Here is a 22,671-nt window from a genome sequence, read left to right as displayed (position 1 = left end):
GCCCCAGGGTAGCGGTAGCAGCGGCCTAGAGCCCTGGTTGCCACTGGAGCTCCAGGCGGAGCAGGCCATGCAGCGCTGAAGAACTGGCTGGGGGAGTGTAGCCCCAGCCCTGCCCCTTCTGCCCAAGGCCCCACCCTTTCTGGGGCCCTAGAGCCACCCCCCCCAACCTTGCTCAGGACCCCGGCTGCCCTGCATACCGTAAGTCCCTTAAGTTACTTTCACCCCTGCAGGTGGTCATATATATGCCTAAGATTTGTGGAGAAATAAATTGGGCCATCAAATATTTGTGCCCACAATTTGTGGGTGCAAGTAGAAGGCTAGCTTTTTTTAAAAAGAGGCTATTGTAGGTACTCTGCATAGGGGCACTTAGCATATGGCAGATTCAGGCTCTCACATGAGTTCAGTTCTCACTGGCTTCTGTGGGAGCTGCATTGACTAAGATCTCAATCCTGCATCTGGCTCCATGTGGACACAGGGCTTTGCATGCATGGAGCCTGTTACAGGATCAGATCCTAAGGCCTAGTCTACACTAGGAGTTGAGGTCGAATTTAGCAACGTTATCTTGATTTAACCCTGCACTCATCCTCACGACGAAGCCCTTTTTTTCGTCTTAAATGGCTCTTAAAATCAATTTCTTTACTCCATCCCCGACGAGGGGATTAGCGCTGAAATCGGCCTTGCCAGGTCGAATTTGGGGTAGTGTAGATGCAATTCGACAGTATTGGCCTCCAGAAGCTATCCCAGAGTGCTCAGTTGTGACTGCTCTGGACAGCGCTCTCAACTCAGATGCACTGGCCAGGTATACATGAAAAGGCCCTTGAACTTTTGAATCTCATTTCCTGTTTGGCCAGCATGGCGAGCTCACCTGCACAGGTCACCATGCAGAGCCCATCATCACAGGAGACCATGTAGTCCCAGAATTGCCGAAGAGCTCCAGCATGGACCGAATGGGAGGTACGGGATCTGATTGCTGTATGGTGAGACGAATCCGTGCTGGCAGAACTCCGTTCGAAAAGACGAAATGCCAAAATATTTGAAAAAATCTCCAATGGCATGAAGGACAGAGGCTATAACAGGGACCCGCAGCAGTACCATGTGAAAATTAAGGAGCTCAGGCAAGTCTACCAAAAAACCAGAGAGGCAAACGGCTGCTCCAGTTCATAGCTCCAGACATGCTGCTTCTGTGATGAGCTGCATGCCATTCTAGGGGGTGAATCCAGCACTTCCCCAACCTCATGCTTTGACTCCATCCCAGGAGTGGGAGGCAACATGGAAGCAGGTTTTGGGGGCGAAGAAGATGAGGAGGAGGAGGTTGTAGATAGCTCACAGCAAGGAAGTGGAGAAACCGGTTTCCCCAACAGTCAGGATCTGTTTATCACCCTGGACCTGGAGCCAGTACCCCCCGAACCCATCCAAGGCAGGCTCCAGACCCTGAAGGTGGAGAAGGGACCTCTGGTGAGTGTACCTTTGTAAATATTATACATGGTTTAAAAGCAATGATTTAATGATTAATTTGCCCTGGCATTCGCAGCCAGTACAGCTACTGGAAAAGTCTGTTAATGTGTCTGGGGATAGAGCGGAAATCCTCCAGGAACATCTCCATAAAGCTCTCCTGGATGTACTCCCAAACCCTTTGCAAAAGGTTTCTGGGGAGGGCAGCCTTATTCCGTCCTCCATGGTAGGACACTTTACTACACCAGGCCAGTAGTATGTAATCAGGAATCATTGCAGAACAAAGCATGGCATCGTATGGTCCCGGTGTTTGCTGGCATTCAAACAACATCCGTTCTTTATCTCTCTGTGTTACCCTCAGGAGAGTGATGTCATTCATGGTCACCTGGTTGAAAGTGGGTGGTTTTAGTAAGCAGACATTCAGAGGTGCCTATTCCTGCTGGGCTGTTTGCCTGTGGCTGCACAGAAATCTTCCCTGCTGTTAGTCACGCGGGGGAGGTGGGAAGGGGGGAGGAAAGGGATGAAGCCATCATCCCAGAGAATTGGGTGTGTGGGGGTGGGGGTTAGTTGGGTTTCTGTTGCACATGAACCCGGAAACCGCAGCCCCTCCTTTTAAATTGCCAACCCATTTTTAATGGCCAACCCAACGGCTACTTTGTATGGGAAATGAGGGCGCTGCTGTTTGAAGCCATTCCCACAGGTTATGAAGGTTAAAGAAGCCAAAAGACTGTGGCTTACCATGGCTGCCTGCAAGCCGAATTCTGCTGCCCAGCCCTGCGTGAGTGACCTCTCACACCAAACCGGCATACCCTCAATAAGAGGCAAAATGCAACCTTGTAATGAAAGCACATGTGCTATGTAATGTTAACAGCAAGGTTTACTGTGAAAGAGTGTACTCATTGTTCCATAAAATCTTTTTAACTACCACTCTCCCTTTTTTTTCCCTCCACCAGCTGCATATGTTTCTCCTTCCCAGAGGCTAGCAAAGATTAGAAGGCGAAAAAAACGCACTCGCGATGAAATGTTCTCTGACCTCATGCTGTCCTCCCACACTGACCGAGCACAGCAAAATTCGTGGAGGCAGACAATCTCAGAGTGCAGGAAAACACAATATGACCGTGAGGAGAGGTGGCGGGCTGAAGATGGTAGGTGGCGTCAGCTTGCTGAAAGAAGGCAGGAGTCAATGCTCAGGCTGCTGGAGGATCAAACTCGTATGCTCCAGCGTATGGTTGAGCTGCAGGAAAGGCAGGAGGAGCACAGACTGCAGCTGCAGCCCCTGTGTAACCAACTGCCCTCCTCCCCACCAAGCCACTCCACCCCAGAGGATTGCCCAAGCAACAGAAGGCTGGCATTCAATAAGTTTTAAAGTTTTTTTAAGTGCTGTGTGGCCTTGTCCTTCCCTCCTCCACCACCCCTCCTGGGCTACCTTGGCAGTTATCCCCCTATTTGTGTGATGAATTAATAAAGAATGCATGAACGTGAAGCAACAATGACTTTATTGCCTCTGCAAGCAGCGATCGAAGGTGGGAGGGGAGGTTGCTTAGCTTACAGGAAAGTAGAGTGAACCCGGGGGCAGTTTCCATCAAGAAGAAACAAACAGAACTTTCACACCGTAGCCTGGCCAGTCATTAAACTGGTTTTCAAAGCTTCTCTGATGCGCACCGTGCCCTCCTGTACTCTTTTAACCGCCCTGGTGTCTGGCTGCATGTAATCAGTGGCCAGGCAATTTGCCTCAACATCCCACCCCTCCATAAACATCTCCCGCTTACTCTCACAGATATTGTGGAGCACACAGCGAGCAGTAATAACAGTGGGAATATTGGTTTTGCTGAGGTCTAACCGAGTCAGTAAACTGCGCCAGTGCGCTTTTAAACGCCCAAATGCACATTCTACCACCATTCTGCACTTGCTCAGCCTATAGTTGAACAGCTCCTGACTACTGTCCAGGCTGCCTGTGTACGGCTTCATGAGCCATGGCATTAAGGGGTAGGCTGGGTCCCCAAGGATAACTATAGGCATTTCAACATCCCCAACAATTATTTTCTGGTCTGGAAAGTAAGTCCCTTGCTGCAGCTGTTGAAACAGACTAGAGTTCCTGAAAATGTGAGCATCATGTAGCTTTCCCGACCATCCCACGTTGATGTTGGTGAAACATCCCTTGTGATCCACCAGTACTTGCAGCACCATTGAAAAGTACCCCTTGCAGTTTATGTACTTGCCGGCTTGATGCTCCGGTGCCAAGATAGGGATATGGGTTCCATCCATGGCCCCACCACAGTTAGGGAATCCCATTGCAGCAAAGCCATTCACTATGACCTGCACATTTCCCACAGTCACTACCCTTGATATCAGCTCAGTGATTGCGTTGCCTACTTGCATCATAGCAGCCCCCACAGTAGATTTGCCTACTCCAAATTGATTCCCGATCGACCGGTAGCTGTCTGGCATTGCAAGCTTCCAGAGGGCTATTGCCACTCGCTTCTCAACTGTGAGGGCTGCTCTCATCTTGGTATTCTTGCGCTTCAGGGCAGGGGAAAGCAAGTCACAAAGTTCCATGAAAGTGCCCTTACGCATGCGAAAGTTTCGCAGCCACTGGGAATCTTCCCAAACCTGCAACACTATGTGGTCCCACCAGTGTGTGCTTGTTTCCCGGGCCCAGAATCTGCATTTCATGCCATGAACCTGCCCAATTGATATCATGATGTGTACGTTGCAGGGGCCCATACTTTGTGAGAAGTCTATGTCCATTTCCTCATTACTCTCGTCACTGCGCTGCAGTCGCCTCCTCCTTGCCTGGTTTTGCTTTTCTTGCAGGTTATGGTTCTGCATATCCTGCTGGATAATGCATGCGGTGTTTATAGTGCTCATAATTGCTGTGGTGATATGAGCGGGCTCCATGTTCCCAGTGCTGTGGCTTCTGCACTGAAAAAAGGCATGAAACGATTGTCTGCCATTGCTCTGACGGAGGGAGGGGTGACTGACAACATGGCTTACAGGGTTGGCTTACAGGGAATTAAAATCAACATAGGGGGTTGCTTTGCATCAAGGAGAAATAGAATGGCCCCCTCAAGGATAGAACTCAAAACCCTGGGTTTAGCAGGCCGTTGATTTCACGGAGGGAGGGAGGGAGGAGAAAATGAATGCAAAACAAATCTGGTCTATTTCTTGTTTTTATCCACTTCATCTATCTTTATACATCTTGCTGGCAGCAGACGGTACAGTACGACTGCTAGCCATCATCATCTCCTGGGTGCTCGGCAGAAGACCGTGCAGTACAACTGCCGGCAGGACTGAATCGCCATGAGACAAAACTTAAAAGGGAAATGATCTAGCTGAGTCACTCCTATGTCTGCCTAGGCACCCGTGACCGACCTCACCGAGGTCGGCTAAAAGAGCACCCTGGAATACGGCAACAATGGCTACCAGTCATACTGCACTGTCTGCTGCCAAGAGGCAATGAGCTGCTGCTGTGTAGCAATGCAGTACCATGTCTGCCCGCACCCAGGAGACATACAGTGACGGTGAACTGAGCGGGCTCCATGCTTGCTGTCATATGGCGTCTGCAAGGGTAAGCCAGGAAAAAAGGCGCGAAACAATTTTCTGCGGTTGCTTTCACGGAAGGAAGGGGGGGGCCTGACAACATGTACCCAGAACCACCCGCGACAATGTTTTTGCCCCATCAGGCATTGGGATTTCTACCCAGAAGTCAAATGGGTGGCGGAGACTGCAGGAACTGCGGGATAGCTACCCACAGTGCAACGCTCCTTAAGTCGATGGTTGCCTCGATACTGTGGACACACTTCGCCGACTAAATGCACTTAAAGAATTTGTGTGGGGACACACACAATCGACTGTATAAAAATGCTTTCTACAAAACCTACTTTTATACATTTGAACTAATTTCGTAGTGTAGACATACCCCAAGTGAGGTCTGAATTAGTCCAAGGATTTGTTGTTCCAGTTTGGCAGACACTGACAGCTAGCTGCAGACAGAATTGAATGGTGCAATTTGCCTGCCTTTTGTACCAATGAACAAGGGAAGTTGGGAATTTAAAAATAAAAAAATCACTTGCAAACAAGCATTTTTCAATGCTTTAGACTTTTTTTCCCCTACATGTGATGTACCTACTTAATTGCAGGGAAAAATTCTATTTTCCATCTCCTCATGTGGGGGAGAATGTTAATGACATGACCTGTTCTTGATTAAAGTGATACTCTCAAGGTTGGCGTATCCTAAATTAGACCTACCCTTACATCAAGTTCTAAAGTCCCTGTGATTCTCTGCACATTTTATTTTTTCCAAAACAAATGATTCATCACTGTGTTTTCATTAAAATAAATCACTACCAGCAGCACAGCTCTCTTAACAAGCAAAGAAATATGAGAGAACGTGGGGGCAAGGGCACCCAAAAGAAAAAAATTTGATAAAAGGAGAGAGATTACTGTCAAGTTTCCAGAAGGTTATGGACAACCATCCTTAAGAAATTAAACGCTGTGGGGATAAAAAGGTGAACCTGTCCTTTCCATCATAATGAGAAGTATTAATATGTCAATTACATTTCTGATGTAAAATATTTTTAAAGGATTTTTCACAAAATTGAAGGACAGGATCAGATGTGAACAGGAGAAAATGTACTTACTATTGTGGGTTGAATTACAGTAGTTTTTCCATGCAAAGCTTTGTGGAGTATTATCCTTAATAAGAAATGTTCTTATAAAAAAAATTGTCCTTAAATCAAGCGATTTATGAGAAATGCCATGTGCCGTATTTTTTAGAGATGTTTATGTTTTCATGGCAAAATTATATAATCTTTTGTTTGCTAATAACATAATTGTTATGGACTTGACCCTAAAAAGTGGTGTGCCTTCAATTACCATAGACTTTGCTGGCCATTGAGGATGTTCAGCTGCTCTCAAGAGATACTCAGCACTCCGCTGGATTGGGACCTAAGCCAGTGTCTCTGAAGTTTTATTGTTCACGTGATGATAGCTAAGGGGTAAAAGTAAAAATCCCTCTTCCAGGCTTGGTTCAGTCACCATTATAATCTAATCTAATACTATCGTACTATCCTTGGCTCCTAAGCTTGCAGACTTGGTGTCATTTTTGATTCCTCCTCAAATAGCCACAATCTCCATATGCCTAATTTTGAGCAAAGTTTGAAGCAATTCTTATTTTATCTGATCCTGTTTGCCCCTTTCTACGGAAGAAAAATTCCCTTAATTATACTCACACTGTGTTTTGACTAGGGCTGTCAAGCAATTAAAAAAATTAATTGTGTAATTAATCATGCTGTTAAACAATAAGAGAATACAATTTATTTAAATATTTTTGGATGTTTTCTACATTTTCAAATATATTGATTTCAATTACAACACAAAATACAAAGTGTAGAGTGCTCACTTTATATTTATTTTTATTACAAATATTTGCACTGTAATAAAAGAAAAAGTATTTTTCAATTCACCTAATACAAGTACTGTAGTGCAATCTCTTTATCATGAAAGTTGAACTTATAAATGTTTTTATGTACAAAAAAACCCTGCATTCAAAAACAAACCAATGTAAAACTTTAGAGCCTACAAGTCCACTCAGTCCTACTTATTTTTCAGCTAATCATTCAGACAAACAAGTTTGTTTACATTTGCAGAAGATTTTCTGCCTGCTTCTTGTTTATGTCACCTGAAAGTGAGAACAGGCGTTTGCATGGCACTGCTGTAGCCGGCATCGCAAGATATTTACATGCCAAATGTGCTGAAGATTTATATGTCGATTAATGCTTCAACCACCATTCCAGAGTTACATGCGTCCATGCTGATGACGAGTTCTGCTCAATAACAATCCAAAGCAATGCCGACCGACGCATGTTCATTTTCATCATCTGAATCAGATGCCACCAGCAGAAGGTTGATTTTCTTGTTTGGTGGTTTGAGTTCTATAGTTTCCACATCAGAGTGTTGCTCTTTTAAGACTTCTGAAAGCATGCGCCACAGCTCGTCCCTCTCAGATTTTGGAAGGCACTTCCGATTCTTAAACTTTGGGTCAAGTGCTATAGCTATCTTTAGAAATTTCACGCTGGTACCTTCTTTGCATTTTGTCAAATTTGCAGTGAAAGTGTTCTTAAAATGAACAACATGTGCTGGGTCATCATCCTAGACTGCTATAACATGAAATATATGGCAGAATGCAGGTAAAACAGAGCAGGAGACATACAATTCTCTCCCAAGGAGTTCAGTCACCAATTTAATTAACACATTTTTTTAACAAGTGTCATCAGCATGGAAGCATGTCCTCTGGAACGATGGCCGAAGCATATGAATCTTTAGCCGATCTGGCACATAATTATCTTACAACGCCAGCTACAACAGTGCCATGTGAATGCCTATTCTCACTTTCAGACATTGTAATTAAGAAGTGGGCAGCATTATCTCCCATAAACGTAAACAAAGTTGTTTCTCTTAGTGATTGGCTGAACAAGAAGTAGGACTGAGTGAATTTGTAGGCTCTAAAGTTTTACATTATTTTGTTTTTGAGTGCAGTTATGTAACAAAAAATACATTTGTAAGTTGCACTTTCATAATAAAGAGATTGCACTACAGTATTTGCATGAGGTGAATTGAAAAAATACTATTTCTTTTGTTTATCGTTTTTACTGCGCAAATATTTGTAGTAAAAAATAATATAAAGTGAGCACTGTGCACTTTGTATTCTGTATTGTATTCTGTGTTGTAATTGAAATAGATATATTTGAAAATGTAGAAAAATATCAAAAACATTTAATATATTTCAATTTGTATTCTATTGTTTAACAGTGCAATTAATCACGGTTAATTTTTTTAATCGCAATTAATTTTTTTGAGTTAATCGTGTGAGTTAACTGTGATTAATTGACAGGCCTAGTTTTGACAGCTAAAAATTTTCATCTCTAAAAATGTTCCTGTATTCTATAGGCAACATTAAATGGGCAAATTTCACACACCTCCCATCCAGGCCAGGCCACCCCAGGATTCTCACACATGCCCTACGGGGGAAGGCAGGCAGTGTTAGCACAGAAGTCCACCCCCAGAGGAGGGCAGGTTGAGCTTGCTGTTGGAAATACATAGGAGCCCTGCCAGCAGAGACTGCCCAGAGAAAGCACTGAAGCATTTTTGCTTAAAACTTTCCAAAAATAAAGTTATCAGACAGAACATGTCTAGAATATTTCAGCCCATAGTGGTGGGAGGATAGTAAGAATGGAAGTGCTTCTGCAACCTTGAAGTGCCATTCTGCTCTGGATGGTGACTACACAATAATGGCACCACAAACCCTTGAGAAAGACTATGCTTGACTACAGCTGTTTATTTGCTGCCAAATCATCCCACCAGTTTATAAAGACAATAGGCGGAGAATCCTATCAAGCTATTTCTAGAGGCACTTTCCAGGTCAGAACTCTACGGTCACTATAGCATTTGCTGCCCACTGTAATATACAGTTCTGAAACAAATTCAATGTAACCTTTAGACTTATGAAACCAGAGCTTGTTTGGCTTTGCCTTTTCTGTTTGTACCAACTTTGTTGAATAGCTAGTTAATAATTTTAAAAAAAAACCCCACACAACCTACTTTCCAGCGGGGATGGGTTGTTTTAACAATCCTGCTTTATATAGAATCATAGGAATGGAAGGGACCTCGAGAGGTCATCTAGTCCAGGAAGGACTAGTATTATCTAGACCAGCGTTTCTCAAATGAGGCCACCAGGAGCTTTTAGTGCAGCCACGACAGCCTCCTGGGTGGTGATGGGGGGGGGAAGTATCAGCCCCTCCTCCTCTCTCTTTATTGCTCCTGGATGCACCGCCTGCACCACCTCTAGAGAGGGGCACAGCACTGCAGGAGCAAGGTGAGTTCTTGACCCACGTTGTGGGGAGGGGTTTTGGACGGCAGGCTCCAGCGGCAGGAGTTCAGGAATCTGGCCATGAGGCCCAGGGCTCTGACTGCGGGGCAGCAGGTACTGACTCCCACTGGCTCTGGCCACGCAGCCCTGGCCTCCAGCTGTGGGACTTCAGCCTCTGTCCCCTGGTTCCAGCTGTACAGCAGCAGGTGCTGGCTCCCGGCTCCAGTCCTGGGCTTCGGCCGTGCAGTTGCAGGCACCAGCCACAGGTGCCAACCCCAGGCCCAGCTGCAGGCTGCAAGCATGGGGCTTTGGGCTCCAACCCCTGGCTCTGGCCACAGGGCAGCAGGTGCTGACCCCTGCCTCCAGACATGGAGCTTCAGTCAGCCTCTGGCCCCCAGTTCCGGCCATGCGGTGGCGGGTGCTGGCCCCGGACTCCAGCTACGTGGCCCAACCCCTAGTGCTGATCCCCTGCCCCGGCTGCACGGCAGCAGTCATCGACCCACAGCTCTGTTCCCTGGCTCCAGGCCACACTGTGGTGGGAGCTGGCCCCAGGTGCCAACCCCTGGCCGTGCAGCAGCGAGCACTGGCTCGTGGCTCCAGCCATGCACTCCTGGGCTCTGGCACCCAGCTCCGGACTCTGGCCCTGCAGCAGCAGGCACTGGCCCTGGGTGCTGACCCACAGCTCTGGCTACATGGCAGCGGACTCCAATTGCTGGCTCCAGCCACACATTTCCTGTCCCCAGCTCCGGGTTCTGGCTGTGGGCACTGAGCCCTGGCCACATGGCAGCAGACAACAGGCCCTGGCTCTGGCCATGCAACAGTGGGGCTCATCACCCACTCCCATTGCCCCTGGCCCCCACTGCCTCCCATGGCCCTGTATCCATCCCTCCTCCTCGGCCCACCCAGGACCCTGCTGCCTTCCTGGCCTGACATACATCCCCCCATTACCCCGGGCCCCCGCTGCCTCCCCCGAACCCGCATCCATCCCCCACATTGCCCCGGGGCCTCCACTGCCTCCCCCTTTCCCCCCCCATCCAGGACTTAATGAGTCCTGGGGCTTGCTGAGAAAAGTGATGTTAACAAACATGCAAGTATCTCTTTTCACAGCAGACTTACTAGCTATCTGTGAAAAGAGATATTTGTATGTTTGTTAATATCACTTATCATTTTTCATAGCTGTGATATTAACAAATATACAAATATCACTTTCCACAGCAAGCCCCAGGACCCACTAAGCTCTGGATGGAGGGGGGCCGAAAGGGAAGGCAGCATTATTTTTGTTGTTCAGTCTGCCAAAAAAAACCCCTACAAATACACATCCAAATCATTGTAATGTATTTCTGTGCATATTTAATTGTTTTTCCTAAAGTTAATTAAGTATTTTAGGGAAAAAGTGTCAGTATGACCACCAGTGAGAGTGGCCACTCTGAGGCCGCCAAAAAATTTGTTGTGAGAACCCCTGATCTAGACCATCCCTGAGAGTTGTTTGTCTAACCTGCTCTTAAAAGCCTCTAATGACAGAGATTTAACTACCTTGACAGGAAGTTTTTGCTAATGTCCAATGTAAACAGACATTGAACAGAACTGGATCCAGAACTGATCCCTGTGGGACCTCACTCTATATGCCCTTCCAGCTTGACTGTGAACCACTACTCTCTGGGAACAGTTTTCCAATTGCTTCTGCACCCATCTTATAGTAGCTCCATCTAGGTTGTATTTCCCTTGTTTGTTTATGAGAAGGTCATGCAATACAGTATCAAAAGCCTTACTAAAGTCAAGATATACCACATCTACCGCACCCCTTCCTCCCCCCGCCCCCCGCCCCTCAATCCACAGGGCTTGTTACCCTGTCAAAGAAGGCTATCAAGTTGGTTTGACGTGATTTGTTCTTGACAAATCCATGCTGACTGTCACTTATCACCTTATTATTTTCTAGGTGTCTGCAAACTGATTGCTTAATTATTTGCTCCATTATCTTTCCGGGTGCTGAAGTTAAGATGACTGGTCTGAAATTCCCTGGGTTGTCCTTATTCCTCTTTTTATAGATTGGCACTATATTTACCCTTTTCCAGTCCTTCCACGACTTTTCAAAGATAGTCGCTAATGGCTCAGATATCTCCTCAGTCAGCTCCTTGAGTATTATAGGATGTATTTCATCAGGCCGTGGTGATTTGAAGACATCCAACTTGTCTAAGAAATTTTTAACTTTTCTTTCCCTATTTTAGTCTCCAATCCTACTTCATTTTCACTGGCATTCATTAAGTTAGATGTCCAATTGCTACTAAACTTTTTGGTGAAAACTGAAACATAAAAGCCATTTAACACATCTTCCACTTCCACATTTTCTGTTATTGTCACACCTGGCTCTGATCAGTGTGGTCCCTCTGTTTCTATGTAGTTGATGTTTGTCGGTCTGGAGTGCGCTCTCTCTCTCACTTCTTCTCCTTGTAATATGAACAGTCTCCAGTTACGCAAGATTTGGGGGTAGGGAGGAGGAGGAGAGCACTAATGCGGGCTAGCAGTTACCTTTCAAACTACAGCAGTATCTTCTGACGAGTGGGCTACTGGCTCTTATTAGAGACCTCACACACCACACTTTGGTGAACTTAATATGCATATATCTTCTAGCATACCTCTCAGAAAACCCAGATTGTGCATTTTTGACTCTGCCTTTGATCTCCAGAAGTAAAATGATCTGCTTAGTGATAGTAATATACTGCTGTTACCTTTACATTACAAGAAAGAGAATGGTGCTGCATAGAGAGGGAGGGCAGCTTTGAAACACCTGTCATAATGAAGAACATCTGGACCGAAAGCTAATGGTGCCATGATTTGCATACATTCCAAATGATGCATCTTTAAGCGATTTATCCAATAAGACAGCTAATTGTAAAAAATCCTATTTTTATTCTCATTGTCAATGCTCTTACGGAGCTAAAATTCAATGAAGTTGTTAAAAGCTGACACGGTTGAACAACAAGCTTTTATAATAAAACACCAGTTTGAATTCCACACCACATTTTTTCAAATATCAGTGATGATTATAGTTTCAAAAATAGCTTATCCTACTGGGCATGGAGGAGGATAATTTCAGAGTAGTTTGCCAGGCTATTGAAAATAGTAACTGATATGCTTGCCTAATGCCTGGGAAGTGTTCTGCTCTTGAAGCCAATTTAAATACCACAAGAAAGAGTTATAATGTTGAGGTGAAAGAAAACAGTATTGTGTTTCTTCAAAAGTGCCCCACTTTTTTGATTGTCTGCCTGTCTATCCATCCATCCTCCACACTCACTCACATCATCAATTGATGTATACAACCAGGTCAGAAGAGCTACTTCATTCTTTTCAGTAGAGCTATTCTCTATTAATGAATTGGACTTGACATTTATAAACAGAAGATATTTATTTGATTAACAAAATCCTTTTGATTTCAATGTAGGATGCCCAGTGAAGGGCATTGTATAATAAATGTATAGACCAATAACGTTCTCATGCATGAGAGAGTTGTTGAGATCTTTTTTTGCTGTGAAGTCAGATAAAGAGAAATCAAATTATGTTCTTATGTCATAATGAAATAAAACAGAGCTCTTTACTATTGATGGGTGAAGGGCATTTGAAAAACAGCAGGCACTTCTAAAGATGCACGATGTGTTGGGAACAAAGAGGGAAAAGAAAGACCCCAATCCAGCAAAGCATGTAAGCATATGTGTAACTTTAAGCACATGAGTAGTCCCATGGAAGTCAGGACCAGATCCTCAAAGGTATTTATGCTCCCAATGTTCATTGAAATCCATTTGAGGATCGGGTCTTAATTTTCAAAAGCAGTGATGAGCACTAGCTCATATTTTATGTCATAAAAATGTAGCATCAGGTTTGGGGAAGATGTCCGAATGTGATCAGACAAATACAAAGATGCATGAGCATATTGACTGAAGTATGTGTAGAGGGTAGATACTTCAGTTCCAGTGTATGTATGGCCTAGTCCAGGGGTAGGCAACCTATGGCACGCGTGCCAAAGGCGGCCCGTGAGCTTATTTTCAGTGGCACTCACACTGCCCGGGTCCTGGCCACCAGACCGGGGGGCTCGGCATTTTAATTTCGTTTTAAATGAAGCTTCTTAAACATTTAAAAAACTTTATTTACTTTACATACTACAATAGTTTAGTTATATATTAAAGACTTATAGAAAGAGACCTTCTAAAAATGTTAAAATGTATAACTGGCACGCGAAACCTTAAATTAGAGCGAATAAATGAAGACTCGGCCCACCACTTCTGAAAGGTTGCCGACTCCTGGCATAGTCTGCACTAAAAAGTTAGGTTGACCCAGCTATCCCAGGTATAGACGGTGCTCGGTCAACAGAAGCATTCTTCAGTCAACCTAGCTACTGCCGGTGAGGGAGGTGGATTACCTATGCCGATGGGAGAGCCCCTCCTGTCAGCATAAGAAATGTTGACATGGAAGCACTACAGCAGTGCAGCTGCACCACTTCAAGTAGCACTTCAAGTGTAGGCAAGCCCATAATCTAATCATGGTTCCATTCTCTCATCTGTGAAATCCTGATGTTACTGTACTACAGTGACGACTGCTGACTGTGGCAGAGGTTCTAAGGGGAAAAATCCTACACAGTAGTATTCTTTTGTACCAGCTGGAAATTGGTACCATCATATTGTGATGCTTCCCCAGGGGTACTCAGGGCTGTGAAGCACTTTGCTACCAACTGGCCTTAGCATGAGGAAGCCTTGTCTGTGCCTGCTCAGAGTCCCCTCCACTGCCATGGGCAACACAAACACTCTCCTCTAAGACTATGCATGTCCCACTCTGATTCTACAGGTTGGCAATAGGCACACTCCAACCCCCAAGCCCTCTGAGGTCTCCCTGGACCGTCCAGCCCCTGTTCGCTGGACGCTCAAAGTGTTCACAGATTCACTGATCCCAAAGGAATAGTACAACCCATCTTACAGGTACACCTCAGACCACTGTTCCCCTTGACACACAGCACTTAGGTAAGTTTATAGTGAAAACAAATAAGTTAGTTCAACGAAGCAGAGAGATTTGAATGATAGCAAGTAGAAGTACTGGAAGAAAATACATAAAATCAAATCATAACACATTCTAGAACCTAGGCTTAATTAACAAGATCCTTGTGTCTAATAAAGTATTACCAACACTTTCCAGCCACACAGGCTATGATCCCTTTTTCATGAGACAAGTCACACTGTCAGCTTCTCTCCTATGTGAAAAATCTAGACTGTACCTCTGCACTCCCAGGTATACCCCAGACTCGATTGTCTTTACTGGTAAACAGGATCCCCTCCTGCTGTTTATTTCTTCCTGTAAATATTGCAGTGGGTATTGGGCTCAGGATGCAAATAGGCCTGCATTGTGAGACATACAATGTCCAATACACATGACCAGACAGAGCTAAGTATCTACTACTTCCTGTTTGAAAGGAACCTGTTGAAGTCATGTCACCTCTTGGTTATCTGCCTTAACTTCAAGTCTTTGAGAATATAATGTCCAGTATAGATCTCTAACTCCTTAATTATTATCCATATGTACATTTTGAAATGATTGGGGTGATGAGTGGGCTACTGGCTCTTATTAGAGACCTCACACACCGCACTTTGGTGAACTTAATATGCATATATCTGATCCAGTGGATCCCTATTAACACCCTATGAATCCCCTTTCCCTCAGCCAGTTGGCACCAAAAGGTTCCTGGGTCACACATGACTACTGATTATTCTGCATGGTATCAAATAGATTTGTGAGAGTCAAGGCATGGGTGTCCTTACTGTAATTCATTTCAGCAGGGAGCAAGTTTTCAAAATATTCACTTGTGGGTTAACAGTGATAGTACAGTGCTAGCCTTAGGCATTGTGCCTTCAGCACAACCATGTTAGCTGCAAGAAGTTTATTAATTGTTCTGGAATGAAAGATTGAGGGCCTGATTCTCTACAGCCTTGTACCTTTGACAGTGCAAAGTGGATGTAAATGCTAATTGAGCCCATTCTTAAGTGTTTTGCTGACTCAGGGCCCAATGACAACTCCTTCTGTTGTTGCCACGTTTAAACCCTGGAAAGCTGCTGCAATAGTAATTAGTTAAATTAACAATAATTTCCACATTTGTCATCCTCAGAACACTTTATAAACATTAACTACTGTGAAGCAAGTAGTTATGATCCCCATTTTACATATACGATAACTGAAGCAGAGAGGTTAAGTGAGTTCCCCAAGACCCCACAAAGCCGTAGTGTCAGCACTTGGACTGGAACTCAGGAGTTCCTGGCTTCTAGTCCCATGATCTGACATCCCCATGTGCTCAGTCTTTCCTATGCTTGGTCCTCAGCTCTAAATATCTCTGGCTTCATCACCCTCAGCAGTGGGAGACAGAACTGGTATTCATTCTTTATATCAATCGATTATGATTTTAATACGTCCCTTGTCCTTAATCAAGTGATATGCAGCCATGGCAATTATCTTAATAGTACTCACTTTTCTAGGACTAGTAGCAGCCGTGTTAGTCTATATTCGCAAAAAGAAAAGGAGTACTAGTGGCACCTTAGAGACTAACCAATTTATTTGAGCATAAGATTTCGTGAGTTACAGCTCACTTAATCGGAGCTTATGCTCAAATAAATTGGTTAGTCTCTAAGGTGCCACTAGTACTCCTTTTCTTTTTTCTAGGACTACCTGTCATAAGAACCTAAGAATTACCATACTGAATGAGACCTAAGGTTCACCACTATTCTGTCTGACAGAGGCCACAATGCTTCAGAAGAAGGCATATGAACCCCACAGTAGACAGATAAGGGGTAATGATGATTCTCTGAACTAGCCAAGTGGGGAAGCAGAGAAGTGTGATATAAATGGGTATTTCTATTCAGACTGCCTTGCTAGTTCTATTTATCTGAAATTATGGGAGATAACTCCTTTGGAAATCCTAATGGTCAGCTGTGGTGTATTTCTTTTTGGATGCTGTGCATATGACCACTAAATATCTTCTCCCTATCTCTGCATCTCTGCTTGAGTTTTTCTAACCAAAATAATATCTTAGGTGTAGCTGCTTTAGTATCACAAGAGGTGCAGCCCAGCCAGACCAGTTGTTCAAAAATGTTGGCAGGTTAAATTGGCTACAAGTCAGTATAATACCTGCCAAATCATATAAACGGTTAAACTCTCAACTTCTCACATTCACCACCTAGAAATTGTTTGAATGGGGAATAAGTCATTGGATATGCAAGCACAAAGAATGCAGGATGTTTAAAATTCCATATAATAAACACTGATACCTCGAGGGCTTAGTTTCAGAGCAGTTCTAGATGTTCATTCACATTGGTAATAACAGTAAGAAACAAGCCAGCTACAGTGTCACCAACATCTACTAAGCCAAATGTCCTAATGAAAAAGTACAAAGATGTATTTCCCAGGAAACTGCTCTAATCCATAAAGTACAAGAGTAAAATGGACATTATAGCTCTTGTAATGCATACTCCCAGGGGGTGGGGGAAGGCGGGAGGAACACAGTTGCACTGTGTGGACCAACTAGCTAAGGAGAATGACACTGAAACATTTAGGCATCTCCAGGTGCCTGAAATAAGCCTCCATCATACTGTTTATGAGCCACTGAGCTACACGTAAGGGCTCCTTTCTAAAACTTATCCTATGTGGCATCTGTGTATGGACCAATAGAAGCACTGCACTGAGAATTCTAAATGATGTAACATTCATATATGGGACAGTTGTGACAGTAAATTTCATCCAGGAGATGTTCTGGTGCCCGAAGTGATTCTGTCTGAGAGTGTGTGTGGTTTTTTCAAACTGCAGGATGCCATAACAGAGGAAAAGCTTCAAAGGGTGAAAGAGCGATTCATGTCTGCCTATGATGTCACTGCAGATGGACGTTTACAAATACACGAGGTAAACTCCCAAAATATCTCTTTTCTGAAAGGCAGTGAAATTAGAAAATGGATCATGCATAATTGGGAAATTGGGGGGGAAGTGGGGGACACAAAGATAAGCCAGGTTGTATGTAAATTTCAAATTGCTTGCTCAAAGTATAATTTACATGGAAACATGTTCATCTTTTATTTTCTGCATAGCATCATGTAAGTTTGCTCTAATCTTTACCTGCCTCTTTTAGCTTGCATATATGATCTTGCCAGAGGATGAGAACTTTCTGCTGCTTTTCCGACGGGAAACACCCTTGGACAACAGTGTGGAGTTTATGCGGGTGTGTGTCTTTTGCCTTCATCCCTTGTATGTTGCTGTCAATTATTCCGAATGGCACCTATAAGCAGACTCTTATTTAAAGTAGATTAGTATATTGGACATCTGTGGAATTTTGTACAAATTCATGTTCAGTAAGGAAAACAGTGTTATTTTTGAAGGCTGCATTTTCTTAGCTGTTGAAGTTGTGCACATTCTGGTAGGAATGCTCAAAAGACAGAGATACCATAGATAGGCTGGGCAAAACCAGGAGATGCATATAGTAGATGCTTGCACTTTGCAGACTTTCTTAAAGATACATGTCCATTTTCTCCAGAGATGAAAGGTTTCTATAGCAACCCACTGAACAGTTTAACCCTTTAGAGAGCTGGGGTCAGATCCTTGGCTCTATCATTTGTGCACTGGACAAAGATCAGTGGGGGTTGGCAAAGAAGGTTTTGAGCCACCTTGGTACTGGCACTCTTCTCTGATTCTGGAGATGTCAGTTTAGTTCCAAGGCACAATTTAGAGTGGATTGAGGAATCTGCTAAGTGGCTGTGGGGTGGGGCTGTGGACAGCCAGTGCAATTCTGTCAGTCGGGGAGCACTGGGGCATAGGGATGCCCTTGGAATGCCTCCTTTTCCTTGCCACACTCCTGCACAAGGGGGGCCAGGAAGGAAGCAGAGTGAGAGCCATTATGGCAACTCTAGACCACCCAAGGAGTTCCCCTACATTTGGGGAAATCAAGTGGCCTGATCTACCAGCTTTTGAACAGCTTCACAAATCTGGGGGAGGATTTGGTCCTATATTCTTGGCATTGCTAGCTGCTGCAGAAACTCTATATCAGCCTTGCAACACTCATGAAAATTGACCAGCCCAGACAAAATCTACTTGCTTCCCTTTATTAGGATGATGGTTATAACAAAAAACATTACACTTGCTCATTAAAATTACTTGCCTACAAAAAACAAAAATACCCCACCTGGGTGAATAGCCAAACAGTATTTTGCAAGGCTTCTTCATAGACATTGAGCGACTTACTCCTATAGGAAAAGCTCCAGAGTAGTGAGAGCTTTTAAAAGCCATTATTAAAAAAAACTTTATTTTTAAATATATTCCTCTACTCAAAGGCTTGATTTCCAAACTGAATATATAATCTTGATTGACATGTAAATTGGGTGTCTGTGGACACAATGACCAGTTATGCATCATTTACACAGGCAAATTACCACTTTGAGTATGCAACCATGATGTCTTTGTGCACAAATTAGGTACACAATTTTGATCAGGTTCTCAGTCTGATTATATTTTTCCTTTATAGAAAGAGACTGTCTGTAATAAATAGCTGATTGCAGATTTTTTTTCCACAGTGTGCTATACACTGTTCTGTCAACATCAAAATAAGAGTAAAAAACACTGTATGTGAATTATTTTACTTTGTCCATAGTGAATTAAGTACTCAATAATATGGCTATATGCAAATTATGGAACTGAGTGAGATCTGACCTAGATAAGATATGTATGAGATAATCAACTTCTTTGATGATTAAGTGCAAAATTCATGTGGTCTTACCAATTTTTCCCCTCCAGATTTGGCGCAAATATGATGCTGATAGCAGTGGATTTATTTCAGCTGGCGAGCTCAAAGTAAGTTATTTTAATCCTCTCTTTGGGCCTGATCTATAACCCACTGAAATCAATGGGAGTCTTTCCACTGGCTTTAGTAATTCCACTGCCTTTTCGTGAGCTTGATAAATGGCATTTTAAAATTGTTCTGTAGCCATCAATCACTAGAAAACACACTGGCTGTAATTATAGCTGCTGGATCTGTGGTTCTCTTGCATGGCTGTGTGAGGAACTGACCAGTAGATCCTCTTATTTGTGGACCGGCTGAGCTCACCTTTGTGCCTCACTTCTTCCCCCCATCCCTGGGTTTACATCCCTTCCCACCCACCCCCCAATCACCTCTGGGCTGCTGTAGAGACAACCACCAGAGCACTTCTCCATATCTTACAAATGTGCACAGTCCCTAGCCCACCTCCCCTCTCCAACCCCTGCAGAACAGAGCCACAGCAGTTCCATTTTATTAACTAGCTAATTACTGTTGTGCCTATTAATAAATGGTTTTCTGTGCCTGCAAAGGTGGGGGCAGGATTTGGCTCAACATTTATTTCATTTTCAGGCCCAAGTCCGATTCAGGAAAGCACTTAATCAAACGCTTCACTTTTCACCACGTTCAGATCTATCCTTGGTCTGCAAAGCACTTGGGCAGCAAATTCGGCCATGAATCTGGGTCACATGCCATCTGACTAACTCCAATGTATTGCCATCTTTTGACTTGTGAGCCATTGGACCGATGCTTCGAATTCTTCAGCTTAATGTTGAGGGTCTGTCAGCAGCCAATGCAGAGTCATTAGTCCTTAGCCACTCGTCACAGTACCGACGTAATTTGTTTGCAAGAAACTTACGTTGCTTTCAGCATAGCAAGACGTTATGGTACTGATGACTTTGGCCTCATCTCACACTCCCCTGATGTTTCAGATGGGTTTCTCTAACAACTTGTGATGTAGATGCAGTCAACTTCAGACTATGTCGCACATCCTTGACGAGTGCCTGCTGACTTCAACAGCGGGCTACTGGCTCTTCACCTGGCTGATGATGATGCTATCAAATGGCTGGGCACACTGTGCAGATGCTGAGAGAGATCATGTGTTTATGCTTAAGTGTGGATTTAGGTGATTAAACACCTTTAAAAGTCTGGTCCTAAGTGCTTTGTTGAGTTGGGGCCATAATGATTTAAGTTTATTTGGAAAGTAAAGTGTTTGGGAAGTAATAAATATCACTTACCAAAAAAAATACACTGTCCCCTCATACAGCTGATCCTCTAATTCACGGTTCCCTTATGTCTGTTATGGGAGTATCTGATTATTTTAAAATGTATTTTAACACTACATATCAACTAAAAAAACCAAAAGATCAAACAAATTTAAATTAAATTGAAGCCAATGGAACTACTCATGTACTCAGAGTTAGGCATGTGTTTAAGTAAATTGCTGAATTGGGGCCTCAGTTTTTAATATTATTCCTTGAACTCCAAAGGGTAAAGTCTATTACTCTGATTCTTTTCTGTCAATAGGACTTCCTGGGAGATCTCTTTTTGCAGCACAGAAAGATAATTCCTGAGGCAAAGCTGGAAGAATACACTGATACAATGGTAAGCAAAGAGAGTATCATTTATTGTGACTAGAATTTCAGACAAATCAAACTCTGTCTAAACTTGCTCAAAAGGAGCTACCTTCATATTTACACAACCTAGACCCAACCCTCAGCTCCCTCTCCCTGCATAGACGCTGTCTCTCCCAACCCACACACAGACTTTCAGATCTCTTGTTCCTTAAAACCCACAATGCACTGCTAGTTCCCTTCTTCACCCCACATCCTCGCAGGCTTTCCAGCTCCTTCCCTTCCTCCCTCCAGCCATCATGTAATCCTCAACTTGCTACTGGTAACAGCTTTTTGGGTAAGCAGCGGCATTTTGAAATTCACTAATCTAAGCCTGATCTTCAGGAATGAACACACACATACTTGTAATCATTGGTGGTTACGATGTATCCACAACATTGTGGCTGCAAGCAGGCATTTGTATATGCAAAATGGGTAGTTGTGTGCATAACATATGTACCCATCTGCTTGCATAATCAGCCACTTTGTATGCACAAATGTGGGTTTTATGCAAACAACTTAGGTTCCCACATTTGAAAATTGTGTGCGGTGGGGAGGGTGGGGAGGGGTGTGTGTGTGTGAGAGAGAGAGAGCATAAGAAACAAACTCAGAGAAAAATAGTTCATTTCTGATGTCAGTAATGAAGTGGATGATGTCATCCGAGTTCCATCAAAGGCTTCAACTAATACTACTTTCATAAACAATTTGTGACATATTCATAAGCACCCATGACTTCAAATTAGACCATTTATATCTAACTCGAGAACTAATTTAACTTCCTTTTGTTTTACTATCAAATCTCACATGTCCACTTATGACCGTACCTTTCAACTCCCCCACAAAAGGGATGAAATCAGACTGCAGAAGCAATTTTATAGCAAAAATAACTTGAAAATTGAAAATAAAAATCCCCACAATTAGCATGAAAGTCTTTTCAGGAGAGATTTCTGGCAGCAAATAGCTTTTGCAAGGCTCCATTAAGATTTACTTCCCTGATGAGTACTCTGAGCAACAGGTGGAGAGTAAGCAATTTGAAATTTGTAGACAATGGTTGGCTCATAGCCTCTGACTTATTTTCCCTTCCTATGAGTTTCCCCCATAATTTCCCAAGACACAGTAACTGCCATTGCACACAATATGATTGCCAACACAACAGGTGCAGTTAGATAGTAATACAATTGAGAAGAAACATGGTACAGTGGTTCAAGCATGGGGTGGGACTCAGAAGTTATCTGGTTTCTATTCTTAGATGCTCTACTGTCTTGCTGTGTGTCCTTGGACAAGTAATTTAACATCTCTGTACTTCAGAGTAAGATTCAACTTGGAAAAATGGCTGCTTTAGTGTATTTGGAGATATATAATCTGAAATGCAAATATGCAAAGTTTCAGAGTAGCAGCCGTGTTAGTCTGTATTCGCAAAAAGAAAAGGAGTACTTGTGGCACCTTAGAGACTAACAAACTTATTTGAGCATAAACTTTCGTGAGCTACAGCTCACTTCATCAGATGCAAAGTGTGAGCCATTAATGATGGCTTGGAATCTTGATGGCTCCCATTAACCAGGACAATTGGTTGTAAATGGCTCTGTTTACTTGTAAGTCTTCCTGTATACCTGTGTGCTGGCAAGTGGGTAATGAAGTCTTGAAGTGACATGTGATCATGTCACCTGAACTGGAATCCATCTTTAACCTGGTGCTTTTCCATTTAGAAAGAGGGGTGGGAACCCAGAGAGGGACAAAGGATTCCTGCCTTGTGCAAAAGATATATAAGGGGGTGGAACAGAACAAAGGGGGCTGCAGTCATGAGAAATCCCCTAGCTACCACCTAAGCTGGGACAAGGATTGTACCAGGGGAAAGGATTGGGCCCAGATTAGAAAGGAGTCTGCTCTGTGGAAAAAGAAAAGGAGTACTTGTGGCACCT

General features: G+C 43.7%; 1 protein-coding gene across 1 annotated transcript in view; it reads left to right on the top strand.

Annotated features, from left to right (window-relative positions):
• The window catches only part of SCGN (secretagogin, EF-hand calcium binding protein), a 52,466-nt gene that overhangs the window by 8,553 nt on the left and 21,242 nt on the right, over positions 1-22,671 (top strand). The window contains exons 3-6 of the mRNA XM_084619137.1: positions 17,150-17,242; positions 17,466-17,555; positions 19,121-19,177; positions 20,667-20,744. Coding sequence (XP_084475263.1) covers positions 17,150-17,242; positions 17,466-17,555; positions 19,121-19,177; positions 20,667-20,744 — 318 coding nt within the window. The remainder of the gene's footprint in view (positions 1-17,149; positions 17,243-17,465; positions 17,556-19,120; positions 19,178-20,666; positions 20,745-22,671) is intronic.

This window comes from Lepidochelys olivacea, assembly GCF_965140295.1.
Source record: "Lepidochelys olivacea isolate rLepOli2 genome assembly, chromosome: 2".
Taxonomy (NCBI): Eukaryota; Metazoa; Chordata; order Testudines; family Cheloniidae; genus Lepidochelys; species Lepidochelys olivacea.
The sequence above is the reverse complement of the archived record's forward strand: the minus strand, read 5'-3'. Positions and strand labels throughout refer to the sequence as shown.